This window comes from Ostreococcus lucimarinus, chromosome 10 (assembly GCF_000092065.1).
Source record: "Ostreococcus lucimarinus CCE9901 chromosome 10, complete sequence".
Classification (NCBI taxonomy): domain Eukaryota; kingdom Viridiplantae; phylum Chlorophyta; class Mamiellophyceae; order Mamiellales; family Bathycoccaceae; genus Ostreococcus; species Ostreococcus sp. 'lucimarinus'.
Window position 1 is genome coordinate 481,595 of NC_009364.1, and position 17,930 is coordinate 499,524.

A 17,930-nucleotide genomic window follows, 5' to 3' on the forward strand; every position below is an offset into this window, starting at 1 on the left:
CGCGGTCGGGAGACGCGGCGACGACGACGACGGCGACGGAGGCGGTGACGATACGAGTGGAGTTTGATTTAGAGAAGTGCGCGGAGGATGGGGCGCACGCGACGTGGGTGGTGTGCGTGATGGCGCCCGAGCGGGCGGCGCGAGAGGCGGAGGCGAGAGCGAAGGTCGAGGGCGCGGAGAAGGCGGCGGACGCGTTGGCGGCGGAGTGCGTCGTGCTGGCGACGCGCGTGACGGTGATGGTGCACACGAAGAGTTTGGTCGAGCGCGTGTTGGACGTGGAGGCGGCGCTGTTCGTGCCGCAACGGCTGCGAGAGCTGTTTAATTCGAGCGAGTTTTCGTATCCGCAGCACAGCGCTTGGAAGGCGCGGCGTTTCGGGCTCCGGGGCATGGACCCGAAGCGCGAGGCGCACGCCGTGCGGGCGTTCCGCGAGTCTGGCAATGCGTTCGGCGCGAACGAGCTCGCGCGCTGGGTGCGTTTGTTGCGGCTCGAGCAAATCGCGCAGCAAGATTCCTTAGAAAAGCTCGACATGTTCAACTGCCGCGCGAAGATGGTGGACAAAGCGGACAAAGCGCTACATTTTGGCAATCTACACGATGACGATGCGATGTATGCGATAGAAGTCCCCGGACTGGCGGAAAATCGACCGCTCGTGCTCGCGGGCGACGTGATATTCATTCGTCCGGCGGCAAACATCGCGTTGGAGTACGGCGTCGTCGTTCGGCACGTGAGCACTCGACTTTCTACAATTTTCATCGTCCTCAACGCCGCGTACGCGGGCGAGGGGATGAACGTGCACGTGCGCTTCACTTTAAACACTGAAGTGTTCGATTTGTTTCACGAAGCAGTGTTGAACACGTGCGCGGAGCGTACGCGAGCTACGCACCTGCATAGAGCGTTGCCGGGAGGAGAGAGACGGGGCGCCATGACGCCGAGCACTCTCAAAGCCGTGAAGTCTAAAGTTTTGAACGACGAACAGTTGCGTGTGGTCGAAGACGTCGTGTCAGGTGCGGGGAAGCAGTATCCATATATTGTTTGGGGGCCGCCCGGTACCGGAAAGACACTCACGATCGTGGAATGCGTCGCGCACGTGCTCGAGATGTTCCCTCACGCGAGAGTACTGCTCGCGGCGCCCTCGGCGTTCGCCGCGGATATTCTTTGCTCGCGCTTGGCGAAGCGACTCACCCCTTTCAAAAAGAAAATGATCGTACGCGTGAACGACGTTCGTCGCACGCCTGAATCCGTGAAAGCCGACGTGCGATTTCATTCGCTCGAAATTTGGCGAGACGACCCGGAGGAAGCGAAACAGTACGCGAGCGTGCCATTTCACTTCTTCAAGCGACCGGATCCTCTGAAACATTTGAAACATGCGCGCGTCGTCGTGTGCACGTGCACGAGCGCTGCTTTGTTGCGCAAGCTGCCGATGCCTGTCGATAGTGTCGTCGAGAACTGGACGCCGACGCATATTTTTGTCGACGAGGCGGCGCAGGCTTTGGTTCCGGAGACACTCATTCCTTTGTCGCTCGCCAGTTCGGAAACTAGCATCGTTCTCGCCGGCGATTCCAAGCAGCTCGGTCCCAACGTGCACTCGAAAGAGGCTGCGCAAGCTGGTTTGCGAAAGTCTCTGCTCGAAATGTGGATGGATCACTCAAAGGAAGAAGTCGCTCGAGGCGTCTGGAACGGCACGCAACTCCGAGCGTGCTACCGCTCGCATCCCGACATCGTCGCGCTGCCATCGAGAATGTTTTACGACGGTACCGTGGAGAGTTGCGCGCCGACGGCAAACACGGATTTGCCAGCAAATTGGGAGAACTTTTCTCGAGGCGCGGGCAACGGACGCGCGAGTCGTTTCCTCTTCTACGGCGTCAAGGGACGACAGCGCAGAGAAGGCAACACGAGCAGCTGGACCAATCCGATCGAATGCGCCGAACTGGTCGACTTACTCGAAGCCTTACTGGATAGCACGAACCTCACACCCGCCGACGTCGCCGTGATGGCGACGTATCGTCGACAAGTCGTGCTCATTCGCATCGCGCTTCGCGCGCGCTCGCTCGGCGCCATTCGCGTCGGTACCGTCGACGATTTCCAAGGGCAAGAGGAGAAAATCATCTTCATCTCCACCGTCGTCACGCGTCCAACGACCCTCGACGCGTTGGATTCCGAGATTGGCTTCCTGAACAACCCCAAACGTTTCAACGTCGCAATCTCCAGAGCGATGGCGTTAAACGTCATCGTCGGACATCCCCTCGTGCTTCTTCAGAATCCCCTATGGGCCGAGCTCGTGCGCGAATGCGTTCGCCGCGACGCCTTTCGCGGCGCCGGCGCCGAGTACCTTCCTCGTTTCGCCGGTGGCGGCCACGATTTCGCCCTCCCGTCGTCTCTCGACGACGACGACGTCCGTCCCTCTCGCGGCGCCTCCGACGCCGTCGCCGACGCCGTCGCCGCCGTCGCCGAGCTCGCGCTCCTCGGCGGCGGCGCCTCGGACGCGTTGTCGTCCCAGGACGGTCACGCGTGGGACGATTGGGGCGACGAGCCCTCCTGGCGCGTCGCCGTGTGACCTCTTCGTCGCAGTCGCAGTCGCAGTCGCAGTCGCCGCGTAGCGTTCATTCATTCATTCATTCATTCATTCATTCATTCATTCATTCATCCGTCATCGGTGAATCGCTCGAGCGGCACTCGCGCGCGCGCGACGACGCGCGCACCGCGAGCGGGCGAAACGCGCGACCCGCGCGACGCGCGACGCGGCGTCGCGACGGGACGCGCGACGGCGGACGATGTCGCGGTCGCCGCCGCCGCCCGATGGCGCCGCGCCGACGCGGGACGACGTCGACTACGACGACCCGGACGTCGTGTACGACGACGCCACGGCGCGTGACGCGCTGCGATTGTTCGTGAAGCGCGCGCTGGACGAACACCGCGAGGGAGGGAACCGATCGAGGTACTACGAGCTGCTGGACGCGACGCGCGGCGGCGACGAGGGAGAAGACGACGGCGCGGTGGCGCTCATGGACGCGCTGGGATCGTGCGTGACGCTGATAGACGCGCGAGCGCACGAACAGTTGGTGGATAGAGCGCTGGTGGGGGTGGATCTGTGGCGGTGCGGAGAAAAGATGCGAGAGGCGGCGCTGAGGTTCGGGACGCAGTTGGTGTGCGCGCAGGGCGGGGCGTTTAGCGGCGGCGTGGTGGGAAAGTTGGTGGATTCGTTCAACGATCCGTCGGGTTCGGCGTGGTGGCGCGATGACGGCGATGGTGATGGAACGGCGATGCGCGAGGGCGAAGGGACGATCGGGCGAAGGGTCGTGGGTGATTTGACGCGCGCGCTCGGGAACATTTTGAGGTTGGTGCCGCAGAGCGAACGGGCGGCGCGTAAGGCGTTGCGGGCGGGCGTGCCGCATAAGACGGCGCCGAAGGATGTGCAGATCGGGTTCATGCGCGCGGCGTTTGCGCTGGTCGAGAGCGAGGACGGCGCCGGATTGCGAGATGATTTCCTAAAAGTCGTCGTCGCGCACTTGTTGGAGGTGGACGTCGAAATCAAGTGGGACGACGTCATGAGCGGCGCGGATAGAACGAGCGCTGATCGCGGGGCGGCGAGGGAAGAAGAGGAAGACGACGCGATATTTGAGTTGGATGATATCGAGAAGACGATCGAGGAGCAGTGTCGAGCGGAGTGGGAACAGAGACCCACGACGTCGGCGCCGCTGGCGGTGGACGAGGCGGCGGATACCTTGGACGGATTAATGGAGCTCGCCGTGGCGCACATCGATAAGCGTTGTGACGGCGGGGAGACTGATGCTGTTCGACAAGCTCTGATACACGCGTTTACCGTCACGCTGCTTCCCGCGCCGCGCTCAAAGTTTGTGCAATTTTTAGTATTTCATTTGTGCTCGAGGGACGAGAGGGCTTGTCGAGAGCTGACGGAGCTGTTGTTCACGAAGCTCACGGACGTTTCGGTGGCGGGATCGATTCGACTCGCCGCTGCGGCGTATTTCGCTTCTTTCTTAGCTCGCGCGAAACATCTCAAACCAGAGTTTGTGTGCGAATTACTCAGACGTTTGGTGGATTGGTGTCTCGTACACGTCAAGCAGCGGACAACGCCCGGAAGCGCTGCGTTGAGCGGGGCGACGGAGAAGACGAAAGTAGGCATGCCGCCACCCGTACCGCAGCAGACGCTCGCCGTATTCGACAGCGCGTGCCAAGCGGCGATGTACGTTTTGTGCTATCGAGCTGAGGACATTATGCGCGCCGAAGGTTCGTCGGCGATGACGTTGCGGTCGTTGCCGTTGTGTGAGGTTTTGTACTCGCATCTGCGACCTCTTTCGACGTGTTTACCCTCGGTCGTGACCGAGTTTCTTCACCGAGCGGTCGGAGCGAGTATGAATGGGTTCACGCACGTCTTACTGAAGGAGCACATGGACCGCATAGCGACCGGACGTGAGACAGACGTGTCCTCAAACATGCCGCTCTCTCGGCAAAACTCGATGGAGTTTACGAGCACGCAAGTCGCGTCGACGACGAGAAATCGTTTTCCGCTTCGCATGTTCTTTCCATTCGATCCGTATTTGCTTCGACGCAGTGCGGAACTGCTTCATTTATCCGATACGTACGTGTTCTGGCACGGGAGCGAGGTCGATCGTCTCATCGATAGCGACGACGAGGACCTGCAGCTTTCGAGCGATTCCGACGATTCTGGCGACGATGACGATGACGACGACGACGCGATGGAGTCGGTGAGTCGATCGAGTGTGAGCGATCAAGCTCGTAGCTTTGGCGTCGGATCTTTGAACACGCGCCCGAGAAAGAAGGTTTTCCGAGGCTTACGTCAACCTAGGCCTTTGTTCGGCCGATCGTACCAGGATGGTTCGCCGAACTCGCCTGGCGGGGCGAGTGGGCCATCGCCTTCGCCCGGATCGGCGAATGGTTTCGCCGCGATGGCTGCCAGATTTCGAAAAGTAGGACCGGATAACATTTCACCGCAATTCGGCGCGCCGCTCGCTCGAGCCAGTGGTGCGTCGCCGCGAGAGCGCATCACCGCCTTTCGGGTGGAAGACGAAGACGATTGATGCTGTTGTAATTACTCAGTGGATTGATGATTAAAACGCGATGGGGTTGCGGCGTTCCCATATGTCACTACCGCTTCTTGGGAAGCAGGAAGCCTAACGCTAAGCCTAGGACGCTCGCAGCGACGATACGAATACCATCCTTTGCGCTAACGCCGTCGGCGCCGATCATCTCGCACAGCGCGGCGCAGTAATCCGCGTCCGTATCTTCGAGCGCGTCGAAAAGCGAACCGGTGATGCGCATCGCCGGCGCGCCATACGTCACTTGAGGGTCGACACTCCACGCCTTCACGGTATCTTCCGCGATCCCAGCGTCTAAAAGCACGGACCCAAACGCCGTCTCCGCGAACGGCGTCCCCAACCAATTGTTCATCTCCGCGCAAGCCTCAAACGGGCTCGCACTCGCGTGCACCCCGTTCTCTCCGGTCGTCGGCTGTGCTTTCAAACCGAGCGCTTCCCAATCGTTATAAATAATCCCGCGAAGCGACGTCTCCGGCGCCGTCGATGGCTCCGTGGGTCCCAACAACTCTCCCCGAAACTTTGCCCACGACATCTTTTCGCTCTCCCACTCCACCACGTAATAATGAATGCACGTCCCCGGCTTCACGAACTTGGATCGCATCGTCATGTAAAACCCGTTAAACACGTAACAATCTCTCATCTTCGCGCAGTAAAACCCCCCACCGAGCTTCGTCATCTTCCCGTCGCTCTTCGCTTGCTGCCACGCCGCGTCCAGCTGCGTCGGCGTCATTTTCCATTTCTCACACGCCTTCTTCGAGTTCATCGCCAATCCTCGCTCAAGAACATCACTCCACGACACTCCGTACGCCTTACGAAACTTTTCCTCGGGCACGTTTAATCGTTCCGCGTCCAGCAGCGTCGCCTTGCTCGCAATCGCGTAGTAGTGTCGATCCACCAACTGATTCGCATCGATGGTTTCCGCGCTCACCTCACCTTCGCTCGTGATTCGCATCCCCGCGCGCGTGAGTTCAGTTTGAACCACTTCCAGCGTCTCCGGCGTCACCGCGTGCGGTTTCACGAACACGAACGCCGTGTTGGTGACCATGTCGCCGGCGCGATCGTTCGAAAGATGTCTCGGTGACCACGCGTTTCGCGCGGTTTCGCGCCGTCGTTCGCCGCGTTCGCGAGGGTGATCGCGCGATGCGAGATCAGCGCGTCGCTCGACGCGCGCGTGCGGCGCGCGCGCGCGGCGTTCGCGTCGTCGACGTGATTTGACGCCGTCGGGACAGGTGTGCTTCGTTAAAACGCAACTTCACGCATAAAACGTCGTTTTAACGCCATGAAAAGTATTTACCGTAGATACGTTATCCAAAACGTCACGACGGCGCGATGACGCAGCACTCGACGACGCCCACGTCGACGCGCGCGCGACGGAGCGCGAAATAGAGACGTAGAAAGCGAGGCACGGATATAATGTACGCATCCGCGCGATCGACGAGCGCGCTGGCGCTGAACGCGCGCGATGGGACGTTCGCGAAGGGCGCGATGACGTCGCGCGCGGGGACAAAAGCGAAAACGCGCGCGACGCGACGGTCTGGAATGCGCGTCGAGGCGAAGGATTACCCGAAACCGGATAACATCGATAAGACGGATAACTATCGCATCGCCAGTGAGCTGTCGAAGCGATTCGCGACGGATCTGAAGGCGAATGGGACGGAGAAGAAGCGAGTCGCCATCGTCGGCGGCGGGTTGAGCGGGTTGGCGTGCGCGAAGTATCTCGCTGAGGCTGGGCACGAACCGATCGTGTTGGAGGCGAGAGATGTGTTGGGCGGGAAGGTGAGCGCGTGGCAAGATAAGGATGGGGATTGGATCGAAACTGGGTTGCACATCTTCTTCGGCGCGTACCCGAACATGATGAACTTGTTCAACGAGTTGAAGATTGAGGATAGGTTACAGTGGAAGGTGCACAAGATGATCTTCGCCATGCAAGAGCTTCCGGGAGAGTTCACGTCGTTCGATTTCATTAAGGGGATCCCTGCGCCGTTCAACTTTGGTTTGGCGATTCTCATGAATCAAAAAATGTTGAGTTTGCCTGAAAAGTTGCAGACGGCGCCGCCGCTGTTGCCCATGTTGATTGAAGGGCAAGACTTCATCGACAAGCAAGACGAACTCAGCGTGCAAGACTTCATGCGCAAGTATGGTATGCCCGAGCGCATCAATGAGGAGGTGTTCATTTCCATGGCCAAGGCTTTGGATTTCATTGACCCGGATAAGCTTTCGATGACCGTCGTGTTGACGGCGATGAACCGATTCTTGAACGAAACGGACGGATTGCAAATGGCATTCTTGGACGGTAACCAGCCCGATCGACTGTGCGCACCCATGGTGGACTCTATCGAGAAGAATGGTGGCTCCGTCAAGACGAAGCAGCGACTCAAGGAGTTCGTGCTCAACGAAGACGGTTCGGTGAAGCACCTGGCCATGGCCAACGGCGACATCATCGAAGCTGACGAGTACATTTCCGCCATGCCCGTGGACGTCATCAAGCGCATGATGCCCAAGCCATGGGCTGAAATGCCGCACTTTGCGCAGCTCAAGGAGCTCGAGGGTATCCCGGTGATTAACATTCACCTTTGGTTTGATCGCAAGTTGAAAAACGTCGATCACTTGTGCTTCTCGCGCTCGCCGTTGCTCTCCGTCTACGCCGACATGAGCACGACGTGCAAGGAGTACTACGACGAAGAGAAGTCCATGCTTGAACTCGTTTTCGCGCCGTGCTCGCCGATTGCGGGCGGCAAGACGAACTGGATCGCGAAGAGCAACCAAGAAATCGTCGACGCCACCATGTTGGAGCTCGAACGCTTGTTCCCGCTGGAGATTGGCCCGAAATCCCCCGATGGCGTCGGCGCCAAGCTGCTCAAGCACGCTGTCGTGAAGACGCCGCGCTCCGTGTACGCCGCTATCCCGGGCCGCAACAAGTTCCGCCCGTCTCAAGAAACCCCGATCAAGAACTTCACCTTGGCGGGCGACTACACGTCGCAAAAGTTCTTGGGTTCCATGGAGGGTGCGGTGTTGGGCGGTAAGCTCGCCGCCGAAGTTGTCGCGTCGCGCGCAAAGGGAATGAAGACGCAAGGCTTGAAGGCGGTTCAAAAGAGTATCATCGACTCCATCGGTCCGGCGAAGGAACCGCTCGGCGTCGTTGGCGAATCTGAATTCGCGTTCGGCGGCGGCAAGGTCATGGAGGACGCCGACGAAGCCGAACTCGCGAATTTTGATGCTGAGCAGTTGACTAAGCTTGACGGTTGGACGGGCTCTAAGGAGGCGGCGAGCGTCCGCGCGCGCTAAACGCTTCTGAGTCATTTTTTCTACTATACACACTAGTTTTCTAGGGGTGCGAGCGCGCTTCGCTTCCACTTCGGATTGTCACTCAATCTACGTAAATCATTCAAACAATCATCAACTTCAATACACTAAGAATGTATCGCTCTCGCAATACGCCAAGGCCAAGGCGGTTCCAGATTCGGTGGGCTGAGTGAACGCGCACTCGGCCGCCGCGACGACGTATCCGGGAACCGCTCGCGCTCGAGCGGCGTTAAGCATTGCGCGCGCTAAACCCGCTCGTCGCGCGCTCGAGTGCACCCAAACCGCACGGATACCACACACTGCATTTTCAGCGACGCCCACATGACTCACGATCGTGCCTTCCGTGGCGTCGGTAGCGTTCTTTACGTCGGGAAGCGTACGATAGGCGCGCGCGATTTTTTCCGCAAACAGCGCGCCGACGACTCGATGACCCTTCTTCGACACGCACACGTACGCCTTCACCGCGCCCTTCGCTTGCTGTAAAATCCAATCCTCTGGCATATTCAGTTCGCGTTCGATACCTCGCGCGACGCGCTCGATCGCACTCTTGGTCGCCTTGCCTCCGTCGAGCGCCACGCATCGCGCTTCGCCGTCTTCGCTCTCCCAAACCGCGCTCTGACCCTCCCCCGGTTTCAGCGTCATCGCTCCCGCGCCGCCCCCGTTCGCATTCGCCAGAAACTTCGCGTGATACTGCGCGTGCGTCTTCTCATCCGACGGATCTCCCTTGGCGTACACCAACCCGCATCGAGCGCACGTCGCGTGCCGCATCGACGACTGCCCCAAATCCAAACACATCTGCGTCCGCCTCTTCTCCGCGTCCCCGATCGCGCGCGCGTCCGCCCGCGCTTTCCCCTCGCCTCCCTCTCCCGCTCTCGTCGTCGATCTCGCGATCGTCGCCGCGCGCGATTTCGTCGCCGACGCCGTCGCTCGCCGCGTCTCCGTCGCCGTCTCCGCCCGTCCTCGTTTCCTCCGTCGCGCGTACGTCATCGTCGGCGTCCGTCCGCGCGCGTCATCGTCGTCGTCGTCGTCGTCGTTCGGCGTCGCGCGCGCGCGTCGCGCGTCGCGCGTCGCGTCGCCGTCGTTCGACGCGTCTTCACCGCGCGCCGACCGTCCGTCGTCGTCGCGCGTCGCGCGCGCGTCGCGTCCCGTCGACGCCGCGGACGCGCGTCGCGCGCGCGCGAACGCGTCGCGTATGTCCGCCATCGCGCGGCGCGCGGTCGCGCGCGCGTGTGCGGCGACGCGGGGCGTCGCGCGGCGTCGCATCACTCCTCGGCGCGGCGAATCGGCAGGTGCGACGACGCGACGCGACGCGACGCGCGCGCGCGGACGCGCGAACGGACGCGGGCGACGCGCGCGCGACGCGCGGCGACGACGCCGGACGAAGGCGACGTCGCGCGGCGCGGAAGAGACGCGGAAGAGATGCGTTTAGGGCAGCGACGAAATCGAAGGCGCGCGCGCGAGCAAAGGCGCGCGCGCGAAGGCGCGCGCTCGCGAACGTTTCCGATGAGGAAGATATGATACTTTCGTTCTTCCGAACAGCCCATGCGCTTTGGGGAACAACATCACCTTGGAGAACCGAGGAAACGTTCGCGAACGCGCGGCGATCGTCGCGCGCGTCGACGCGAGGGATGGACGACGTCCGCGCGAGGCATGGACGACGCGCGCGAGACGCGTCGACGCGTTTCTGTTGATGATAAACCTATGTTTGGAGACCTGATCGTAAACGATGCGTGGTGTCGAGAAAGCATTGGAGACCTGAACTGAAGAAACGCGTCGACGGTCGGGCGGCGGGGTCGGACGATTCGAACGCGCGCGCGGTGACTGACGGTGTTCGAGCGCGCGCGCGCGCGCCGTCGCAGGGAGATGGGGGTGTTTTTTAGCCGGTTATTCTCGTACTTTGGTGATCGCGAGGCGCGAATATTGGTGTTGGGTTTAGACAACGCCGGAAAGACGACGATTTTGTACCGGCTGCAAGTGGGAACGGTGGTGAGCACGATTCCGACGATCGGGTTTAACGTCGAAACCGTGACGCACAAGAACGTCAAGTTTCAGGTGTGGGATCTCGGCGGGCAGACGTCCATACGGCCGTATTGGCGGTGTTACTACCCGAATACTCAAGCCATCATTTACGTCGTCGATAGCTCTGACGTCGAGCGCGTGGGGACGTCTCGAGAGGAGTTCCACGCCCTTCTAGAGGAAGAAGAGTTGAAGGATGCGATCCTTCTCGTCTTCGCGAATAAGCAGGATCTTCCGGGCGCGCTTTCCGACGCTGAAGTCACGGAACAGCTCGGTTTGAGTTCCATCAAAAACCGCACGTGGTCCATCTTCAAGTGCAGCGCACTCGAGGGCAAGGGCTTATTCGAAGGTCTCGACTGGCTCGCCGACGCGTGCAGCGCGGCGAAGAAGTAACGCGCGCGCTTTCATCCACCCTGTACATTATTAGAACTATTTAGCACCTCCGTGTAATCCACCGCCGGCGTCGCGTTTTCTCGCCGCCGCGCCGCGCCGCGCCGGCGTCCTCGCCGCACTCGCGCGCGCGTCACGACGTCATGCGCGACGCGCGCCCGACGCGACGCGCCGTTCACGCGAGTTCGCGAGATCGTCGAGCCGATGGTTCGTCGTCGGACGACGACGACGACGGCGTCGACGCCTTCATCCTTCGCGAGACAAAGTCTCGAGGCTGGGACGAATTCCGAAGCCTTCTCGACGACGTGCGCGCGTACAGACGCCGCGACGTCGACGCCGACGACGCCGACGCCGCGCATGCGTTCACGAATGACGACGCGGACGCGCGGTTGCCGATCGGGAAGAGCTACATCGATGGCGTGTACGCGCTCGCGGGCTCGAGCGGGACGGGACGGGACGGACGCGAGTTGACGCCGGCGTGGCCGTTACTCACGTACGCGCTCGCGACGCGCGGCGACGGCGGAGAGAACGAGAGTAGTGGAGGCAAGGGCGCGTCGACGTCGATGGGGTCGACGGTGATGGGGACGACGCCGCCGAGGCGGACGAGCTTCGATACGCGAGAGCACGCGGAGCGACACGCGAGACGCGTGCAAGGGTTACACGCGGGCGGTCTCACCGCGGCGTTGGGGTACTCGCGGATGGAGCTGGCGACGCTGGGGAACGTCGAGAAGCGAAGGGCGTTCGGAGAGTTGTATAGGGATCCGTCAGAGTGCGTGCGGCATCTATGCTCGCCGGGACGGGTGTGGGAAGGAACGATTTCTATTCCCGGGTCGGGGGACGAAGAGGCGACCGGGTCGCCTTACGCGTTTCAAGTGCTGTGGTTCGATGCTGCTGCGGGAGCGTTCTTGGTCTCACACACCGCGCAAGGGGACGAGCAGTTGTGCCACTTGACGTTGCACGACGACGGTAAAAGCGGGACGATGGCGCTTTCGTTTGCGGATAACGAGACGTATTGCTCTGGCACGATTGACGGGGCGACGGGGACGATTTCCGGAACCGTCGGACAGTTATTGCGTGCAGAAGAGGGATTCTTTGAACGAGCGGATTCGTTGCGGAACACGTTCTTGCTGAAACCGGTTGACATCGACGACTCGACCAACGAAGTGGACGCATCGCTTGAACCAGAGCGTCGGGAACAGATCTCTCGCGTGATGCGGCGACGCAAACTTATCGCACAGTGGAGTCGTAGTGCAAACGTTCTATCTGCGACGTATCGCGTGATACAATTCATCAAGGATACGATGCGGAGCGAACACATGTGGAATTACATGTTGCGAAAGATCACGTTCGAGACGAAACTCATGCGTTTGGAGCAGACGAATGACGCACAATCGCGCGCATTCGCAGCGGCAGCGGTGGCGGCGGGAAGACAAACGACTGGTGAGTCTGCAATTGATTCATATGAGATGGCGCCTGAATCTACGGAGCAGCTCTTACAAGATCAAATGAATCGTTTGATGCGTCGACCAACTCAAATGCTCTGGACGACATTTCCGTCGCCCGGATTGGAAGCGATCGCACTCGGGCCCGCTGAGATCGATTGGTGCGATATTTGGACGATAGAAAGAATGAACGCCGAGTTGTTGGGATGCAAATTTCGAATGTATACTCGCTTGTTGCGCGCTCGTGTCTTCCAGACGAGCAAGGAAAAGCAACAGTATCTCAGTGAGTTTAAAACGTTGCGGTCCGAATGTCACAATGAAATGAATCGCGTTCTAAGTAACATGAATCTTTTACTTTGGCGTCTCTTCTACGGAAGTGATATGCCCAGAAACGATCGACAGGCGCTCGTGAAAAACATGGTGGGAATTTTGCGTGTTGAAGAGGCACGCATGATCATCGCGTACGATAACGTCGACAAAGCGCTTCGCGAATGCGACGCCCGGCTCCCCATCAATGCGATTAAACAAAGATGCTCGATCGCGGGCGACGAGTCGTACACGTGTTCGATCTGTTTGTTGGAAATCGAGCGCGGCGAGGAGGTGCTTACGCTCGATTGCTCGCACAGTTTTCATCTTCCATGTTGCTCGACGTGGCTGCACACGCATGCAACATGTCCCAACTGCCGCACGGTTTTGTCTTAGCATAGTAGATGTAACAATACAGAACGAGTATTCCTAAGGGCACGACAACATTTATCACTCGTACGAATAGTACCACTAACGATCATCATCATCATCAGAAAATTGACCGTCGTCTTTAAGTTTCTTTAATTCGACGCGTAACTGGTTTGTAAGTCTTCTCAATCGCAGGTACTGAGTACGCGAATGTGCCGATTGGAGCGAAGTTTGGATTCTCGAAAAGTTCTTTTGTATAGCTTCTTCGTCTTCGTCGTCGTCCAGTGACTCGCTGTCTTCACTGTCTTCTCTGCCTTTAACATCATTTGTGATTGACACACCGACAACAGGCTTTGGAGCGCGTCTCGCGCGCAAGACGGGTCGTCGCGAAGGAGACATCATTTCAGAATGAGTCGGGTTGTCACCGACTGGTGTGAGAAGCTCACTCATCAAGCTTTGCACGTCAACTTGTCGTACTCTACGCCCACGCCTCTTTCCAAGACGCGCATGGATGTCGGCGTCGATAAACTCCGGCTTGACATTCAAATTGTAAAGCGTGTCGAGCAACGACCTGCGTGCATTTTCCGCGCGCTTGACGACAAACGCAGCTTCTGTCTCAGAATCATCGCCGTCTGCAGTCGTTGATGCGGTGAGTCTCGACGTTTTCCGACGATGGTACGCTCGCTTCTTCTCGCTGTTTACCCTCGTCGAGCGCCTCACCGAGTGTTCTTCGCTATCAGATCCTTCCGTATCGCTCAAAATAGTGCGACGAAAGCGATGCGCCTGAAACACGCCGCCGCCACGAGAGGTCCGGCATCTTTGCCTTGGAATGCCACTGTTTCGAAGATTAATGTTCTCCAAAGCGCTTGCTAAGTTAGCTTCGCTAATATATGCCGATATGCCTTCATAGCCGCAACGCACCGCGAGCTCAGCCGGGGTAAAACTTTCGCCTTCCCATTGACACATCGAACGCGACTTTGCCCCGTAATTTAAAAGCGTCGCGACGACCATTTCGTGACCACGCGCGACTGCCCAATGCAGAGCCGAGCGGTTGTACGCATCTGTGTGATTGAGATCGACGCCGGTGACGCACATCGCACGCACCGCCCATTCGATGCCGAGAGCAGCGCAACAGTGGAACAATGTGAGTCCAGTTTGATCCTTTCGTTTATACGCCGACGGTGTGAAGGCTACCTTCAAGAGCGCTTTGTGCGTCTGTTGAGTCTTCTCCACGGCAGTTTCCACGATTTTATCGCTGATGACGCCGGTCTTCGCGACTTCTTCCACCTCTTGCATCGCAACTGCACTCGAAGGGAGCGCGCGTCGAGCTTTCATGCGCCTATTTTCGTGAACGATGACTGATTTGAGTCTCGCTTGAAGCATGCCAGAAAGAAGAACAACCAATTCTTCATTCTTGACGCCGTCCAAGTTGTATGGATCTAGTTCAAGCCGATTTGCAGCACGAAGCGCGCTTAATGCATTCATGTGCATCACCGAATCGTTCACCAAGGCCGAGCTGTGCGTCGTTCTGTCGCCGCTCTTTTCGCCGCTGTCGTTACCGACCGAGTTTGAAGAATCGGAGCCTAACGTCGTCAGCAACTGAACCAAACGCATCTGGAAGTCGCGATCGCTCATGTTCGCACTCTGATCAATCATATCACGTCGATCTACATCGACGCCTCTCGACGGATCAAGACTTTCCATGAACTCGAACGACGATATCTCGCTCACCGGATGTCCGTTGCCGCTTTCCATGACGAGAAACATTGAAACGACACCTGGGGCATGCGCAGGAGCGTAGCACTTTAAAACATTCGGCGCGAGTTGCTCCACAGGCACGGCGATGGTACCGAACACGCAACACATTCCGATTCCTGGTTCCAATTCGACGAGCGGGTTACCCGTGATGATGACCTTCGCGCCGCCCGATACGTCGTCCCATGACGGCGTAAAGTCGACGATACTCCATAAGACGTGCACACCGGAAGGCGTCGCAGGCACGTGTCGTACGATGCCCGACGTGCGCCTCGTATGCATAGAGGTCTCCGCATCACCGCGTTCCGTAGCGTTTGCGCGGTGTCCGCTTAACTCATCAGCCGCATCCGCATCGCCGGCGCTAGTACTCGGCTCGCCGCCCGGATCGTCGCTCGCGCGTTGCAGCGAAGATGCCATCGCGCGCTCAACGTCTTGTTCGAGTGTGTTGATTTGACGTTCGATTCGTTCCATCGATGTCGAATCGCCGTCGCCGGTGACTTGATTCTGCCACTGCGATCGAATGCGTTCAATGCGTCTCTCAAACTCTTCAATGGACATCTCGCCGCCGGTCCGCGGTGAGTCAGAATGAACTAAACTTCGCGAGAACGTCGGAGTTTGCTGATCACTGTTTTCTCGCGCACGTCCGTCAACGCAATCGTCATCATATTCGTCATCTAATCCGTTGAACTCGCGCATCAGTCGCGAAAGAGACGTCGCCGGCGCGTCGTCGTCGCTAATATATTCAGAGTCCAGAGCGTACTTCCACTCGCTGGCTCCCTGCTCGGCGTCGTCGAGACCCGTTTCTTGAAAAATGAGCGCCAAATCCTCATCATCGCGATTCAACATATCGCTCACATTTTGCCGCGAGAAATCGTCCGCGGCGCCATCGAGAAACGACTCGAGCTCGACGTCCTTCCTCGACCTTCCCGCCCCTCGTCGCCCCGCCGTGGACGCGCTCTTAATTTTCGATGCCACGCTCCCAATCTTCGACGAGAGCGCCCTGTTCCCGATTTTGGACGACAACGGTGCCTTACTCCCTATCGCCCTCTTCCCATCCCTCCCCATCGAACCGAGCGCGCCCCTCGCCGCTCCCCCCGGCGTCGCCACCCCGCTCGACGGCCGCTGCGGCTCCTTCTTCACCGTCAAGTAATGCACCAACACCGCCCCCTCGTCCATGTTCAGCAACCAATAACACCTTCGTTGAAACTTCGCGTCTTCCTCGCTGTGCGTGTAATAACAATTCAACAGCTCCACCGTCCCCACCTTTAACTTTTCGTGCGTCTCACGAATCGTCTTCCCGTCCTTCTTCTTCTGCCAGTTGTGTCCATCCTTGCGAAAGAACCGCACTACCTTTCGATTGATCAGGAACAGCGTCCCCCCCAGCGGTCGCACGGGCGCGTCCACGCTCGGTTCGAAGCCGTACGCGGCGTAATTCAGCAGCACGTCGCACACCTCGGTGTTTCGCAACCACCTCGTCTTCGCCGTCTTCACCACTTCGTTCGCGCGCTCGCGCGCCGCGGCGTCCGTCGGCGCGCGCGTCGGCTCGCCGAGCGCTCGCGCGGGGATCGTCGCGCCGCTCGGCGCCGTCGGGATCGTCTCGATCGCGCGTCCGGCGACGCGGCGTCGCATCTCGCGATCGTTTTCGCGTCGAGAGAGCGACGCTCTCGCGCGATCGCTCGGCGGTCTCGGCGCGCGCGCGGCGCGCGAGGCGCGCGCGAGGCGACGCGCGCGCGGCGCGCGCGCGGTGCGCGCGCGGTGCGGCGGCGCGCGCGGCGCTCGGCGCGACCGCGACGGCGCGGCGCGGTCTGCTGCGTCGGTCTGGACGCGCGACGCCGCAGACGCGCGCGCGCGGCGCGGCGCGATGCTGCGCAGCGACAGCGAGGACGAGGCCGCGCACGCCGCGTCCGTGGACGCGATCGTCGCGAGCGCGGACGCGCGGACGCGCGCGGCGCGCGCGCGCGGCGGAGGGAGAGACGACGGCGAGGGCGCGCGCGAGACGCGCGACGACGGCGAGCGCGAGCTGAACGACGACTACGACGAGGACGACGACGACGAGGACGACGGCGACGAGGATGGCGACGGTGGGGGGAGGCGGCTCGGGGCGCGCGGCGCGGCGCGCGCGCGAGGCGGGCGCGAGGGCGACGGCGTCGCGCGAGTGGCGGCGACGCTGAGCGACGACGAGGAAGACGACGACGAGGAAGGCGATCGAGGCGGCGAAAGGCGCGGTGAGGGCGCGACGACGAGAGATAAGAAGCGAGAGGTCGGACATCTCGCGGTTTGGAGCGTGGCGAGCGCGAAACCGGGGAATGGGGTGGAGCTGTTGCGAGACGACGATTTGGCGACGTTTTGGCAGAGCGACGGCGCGCAGCCGCACGTCGTCAACGCGCAGTTTCAACACAAGGCGGAGCTGTGTGAGATCGCGCTTTGGTGCGAGTATAAGATGGACGAGAGTTACACGCCGAGTTTGATCTCCATACGCGCGGGGGCGTCGTGTCACGATTTACGCGAGGTGCGACTGGTGGAGCTCGAGCAACCGAACGGTTGGGTGCGCGTGCGCCTGCGCGGCGTCGACGATTCCTCCTATTTACGCGCGTATTTCATTCAAATCGCGGTGTTGGCGAATCATCAGAACGGTCGCGACACGCACGTGCGACAGATTAAGATTTTCGGGCCGAGGCGCGACCAGGCGCGCGCGCTCGGCCGCTCGCTCCAACTCGATTTCCAGTCGCCCGCTTTTTCGCAATACGCCGGCGTGCGGTAGGCGCGCCGAATCATAGCCTTAGCGCATTGTCGTAGCACTTTAGCCGCGCGCACCACCGCGATCGCGTCCCCGTCACGTACATCTCTCTCGCTATGGTTACAAAGTTTGTCTCAGTCTATTTCGCGTACGGCTCTCGTCCGAAATCGAAAACCATCGCCGCGTTCGCCGGGACCTCTGGATTTCTCGCGTACTTCGACCCCCCGTACATGGTCGGAATGATGTACGGATCCGGGTGCGCGTACGACTCCAGCGTCTTCTCCCCATCGCGCAGCGCCTTCTCGATCTCGCCGAGATCGCGAAGCGACGCGTTCGCCGCGAACGCCGACCGCACGCGATCCCGTTCGTCGTAAAAGATTCGTCGGTCGACGCACCACGACAGCACCGTTCGCAGCGTGTGCCTGCTCGAGCCGCGCGACGAAATCCGCGCCTTCGTCAGTCATCGCGCGTCGCGCGTCGCCCGCGCGCGTCGCCGCGCCTTCGTCGCGCGATCGTCTTAGGTCACGCGCTCGACC

General features: G+C 60.2%; 9 protein-coding genes across 9 annotated transcripts; 6 read left to right on the forward strand and 3 right to left on the reverse strand.

The window, feature by feature from the left end:
- Nucleotides 1-923: 923 nt before the first annotated feature.
- Nucleotides 924-2,555, forward strand: OSTLU_37994 (predicted protein; the record flags this gene model as incomplete). Its single annotated transcript, XM_001419975.1, has 2 exons — nucleotides 924-1,241; nucleotides 1,308-2,555. 2 exons carry the CDS (start codon nucleotides 924-926, stop codon nucleotides 2,553-2,555), a joined length of 1,566 nt encoding a protein of 521 aa, XP_001420012.1.
- Nucleotides 2,556-2,772: 217 nt separating this feature from the next.
- Nucleotides 2,773-5,058, forward strand: OSTLU_26246 (predicted protein; the record flags this gene model as incomplete). The annotated part of the gene is made up of 1 exon (XM_001419976.1): nucleotides 2,773-5,058. The coding sequence occupies one exon, from the start codon at nucleotides 2,773-2,775 to the stop codon at nucleotides 5,056-5,058; it is 2,286 nt and encodes a 761-aa protein (XP_001420013.1).
- Nucleotides 5,059-5,125: 67 nt separating this feature from the next.
- Nucleotides 5,126-6,121, reverse strand: OSTLU_17148 (predicted protein; the record flags this gene model as incomplete). The annotated part of the gene is made up of 1 exon (XM_001420155.1): nucleotides 5,126-6,121. The coding sequence occupies one exon, from the start codon at nucleotides 6,119-6,121 to the stop codon at nucleotides 5,126-5,128; it is 996 nt and encodes a 331-aa protein (XP_001420192.1).
- Nucleotides 6,122-6,561: 440 nt separating this feature from the next.
- On the forward strand, nucleotides 6,562-8,361 carry OSTLU_38345 (predicted protein; the record flags this gene model as incomplete). Its single annotated transcript, XM_001419977.1, has 1 exon — nucleotides 6,562-8,361. One exon carries the CDS (start codon nucleotides 6,562-6,564, stop codon nucleotides 8,359-8,361), a length of 1,800 nt encoding a protein of 599 aa, XP_001420014.1.
- Nucleotides 8,362-8,478: 117 nt separating this feature from the next.
- Nucleotides 8,479-9,174, reverse strand: OSTLU_26249 (predicted protein; the record flags this gene model as incomplete). Its single annotated transcript, XM_001420156.1, has 1 exon — nucleotides 8,479-9,174. The coding sequence occupies one exon, from the start codon at nucleotides 9,172-9,174 to the stop codon at nucleotides 8,479-8,481; it is 696 nt and encodes a 231-aa protein (XP_001420193.1).
- A 1,068-nt stretch (nucleotides 9,175-10,242) lies between these two features.
- OSTLU_8244 (predicted protein) lies at nucleotides 10,243-10,767 on the forward strand (the record flags this gene model as incomplete). The annotated part of the gene is made up of 1 exon (XM_001419978.1): nucleotides 10,243-10,767. A coding segment is annotated over one exon (525 nt), but the record flags the coding sequence as incomplete, so codon positions are not given.
- Nucleotides 10,768-10,928: 161 nt separating this feature from the next.
- On the forward strand, nucleotides 10,929-12,929 carry OSTLU_26251 (predicted protein; the record flags this gene model as incomplete). Its single annotated transcript, XM_001419979.1, has 1 exon — nucleotides 10,929-12,929. One exon carries the CDS (start codon nucleotides 10,929-10,931, stop codon nucleotides 12,927-12,929), a length of 2,001 nt encoding a protein of 666 aa, XP_001420016.1.
- Nucleotides 12,930-12,975: 46 nt separating this feature from the next.
- OSTLU_26252 (predicted protein) lies at nucleotides 12,976-16,286 on the reverse strand (the record flags this gene model as incomplete). The annotated part of the gene is made up of 1 exon (XM_001420157.1): nucleotides 12,976-16,286. The coding sequence occupies one exon, from the start codon at nucleotides 16,284-16,286 to the stop codon at nucleotides 13,005-13,007; it is 3,282 nt and encodes a 1,093-aa protein (XP_001420194.1). The 3' UTR covers nucleotides 12,976-13,004.
- Nucleotides 16,287-16,914: 628 nt separating this feature from the next.
- Nucleotides 16,915-17,806, forward strand: OSTLU_6074 (predicted protein; the record flags this gene model as incomplete). Its single annotated transcript, XM_001419980.1, has 2 exons — nucleotides 16,915-17,409; nucleotides 17,462-17,806. Coding segments are annotated over 2 exons (840 nt in total), but the record flags the coding sequence as incomplete, so codon positions are not given.
- Between the last annotated feature and the right edge of the window lie 124 nt (nucleotides 17,807-17,930).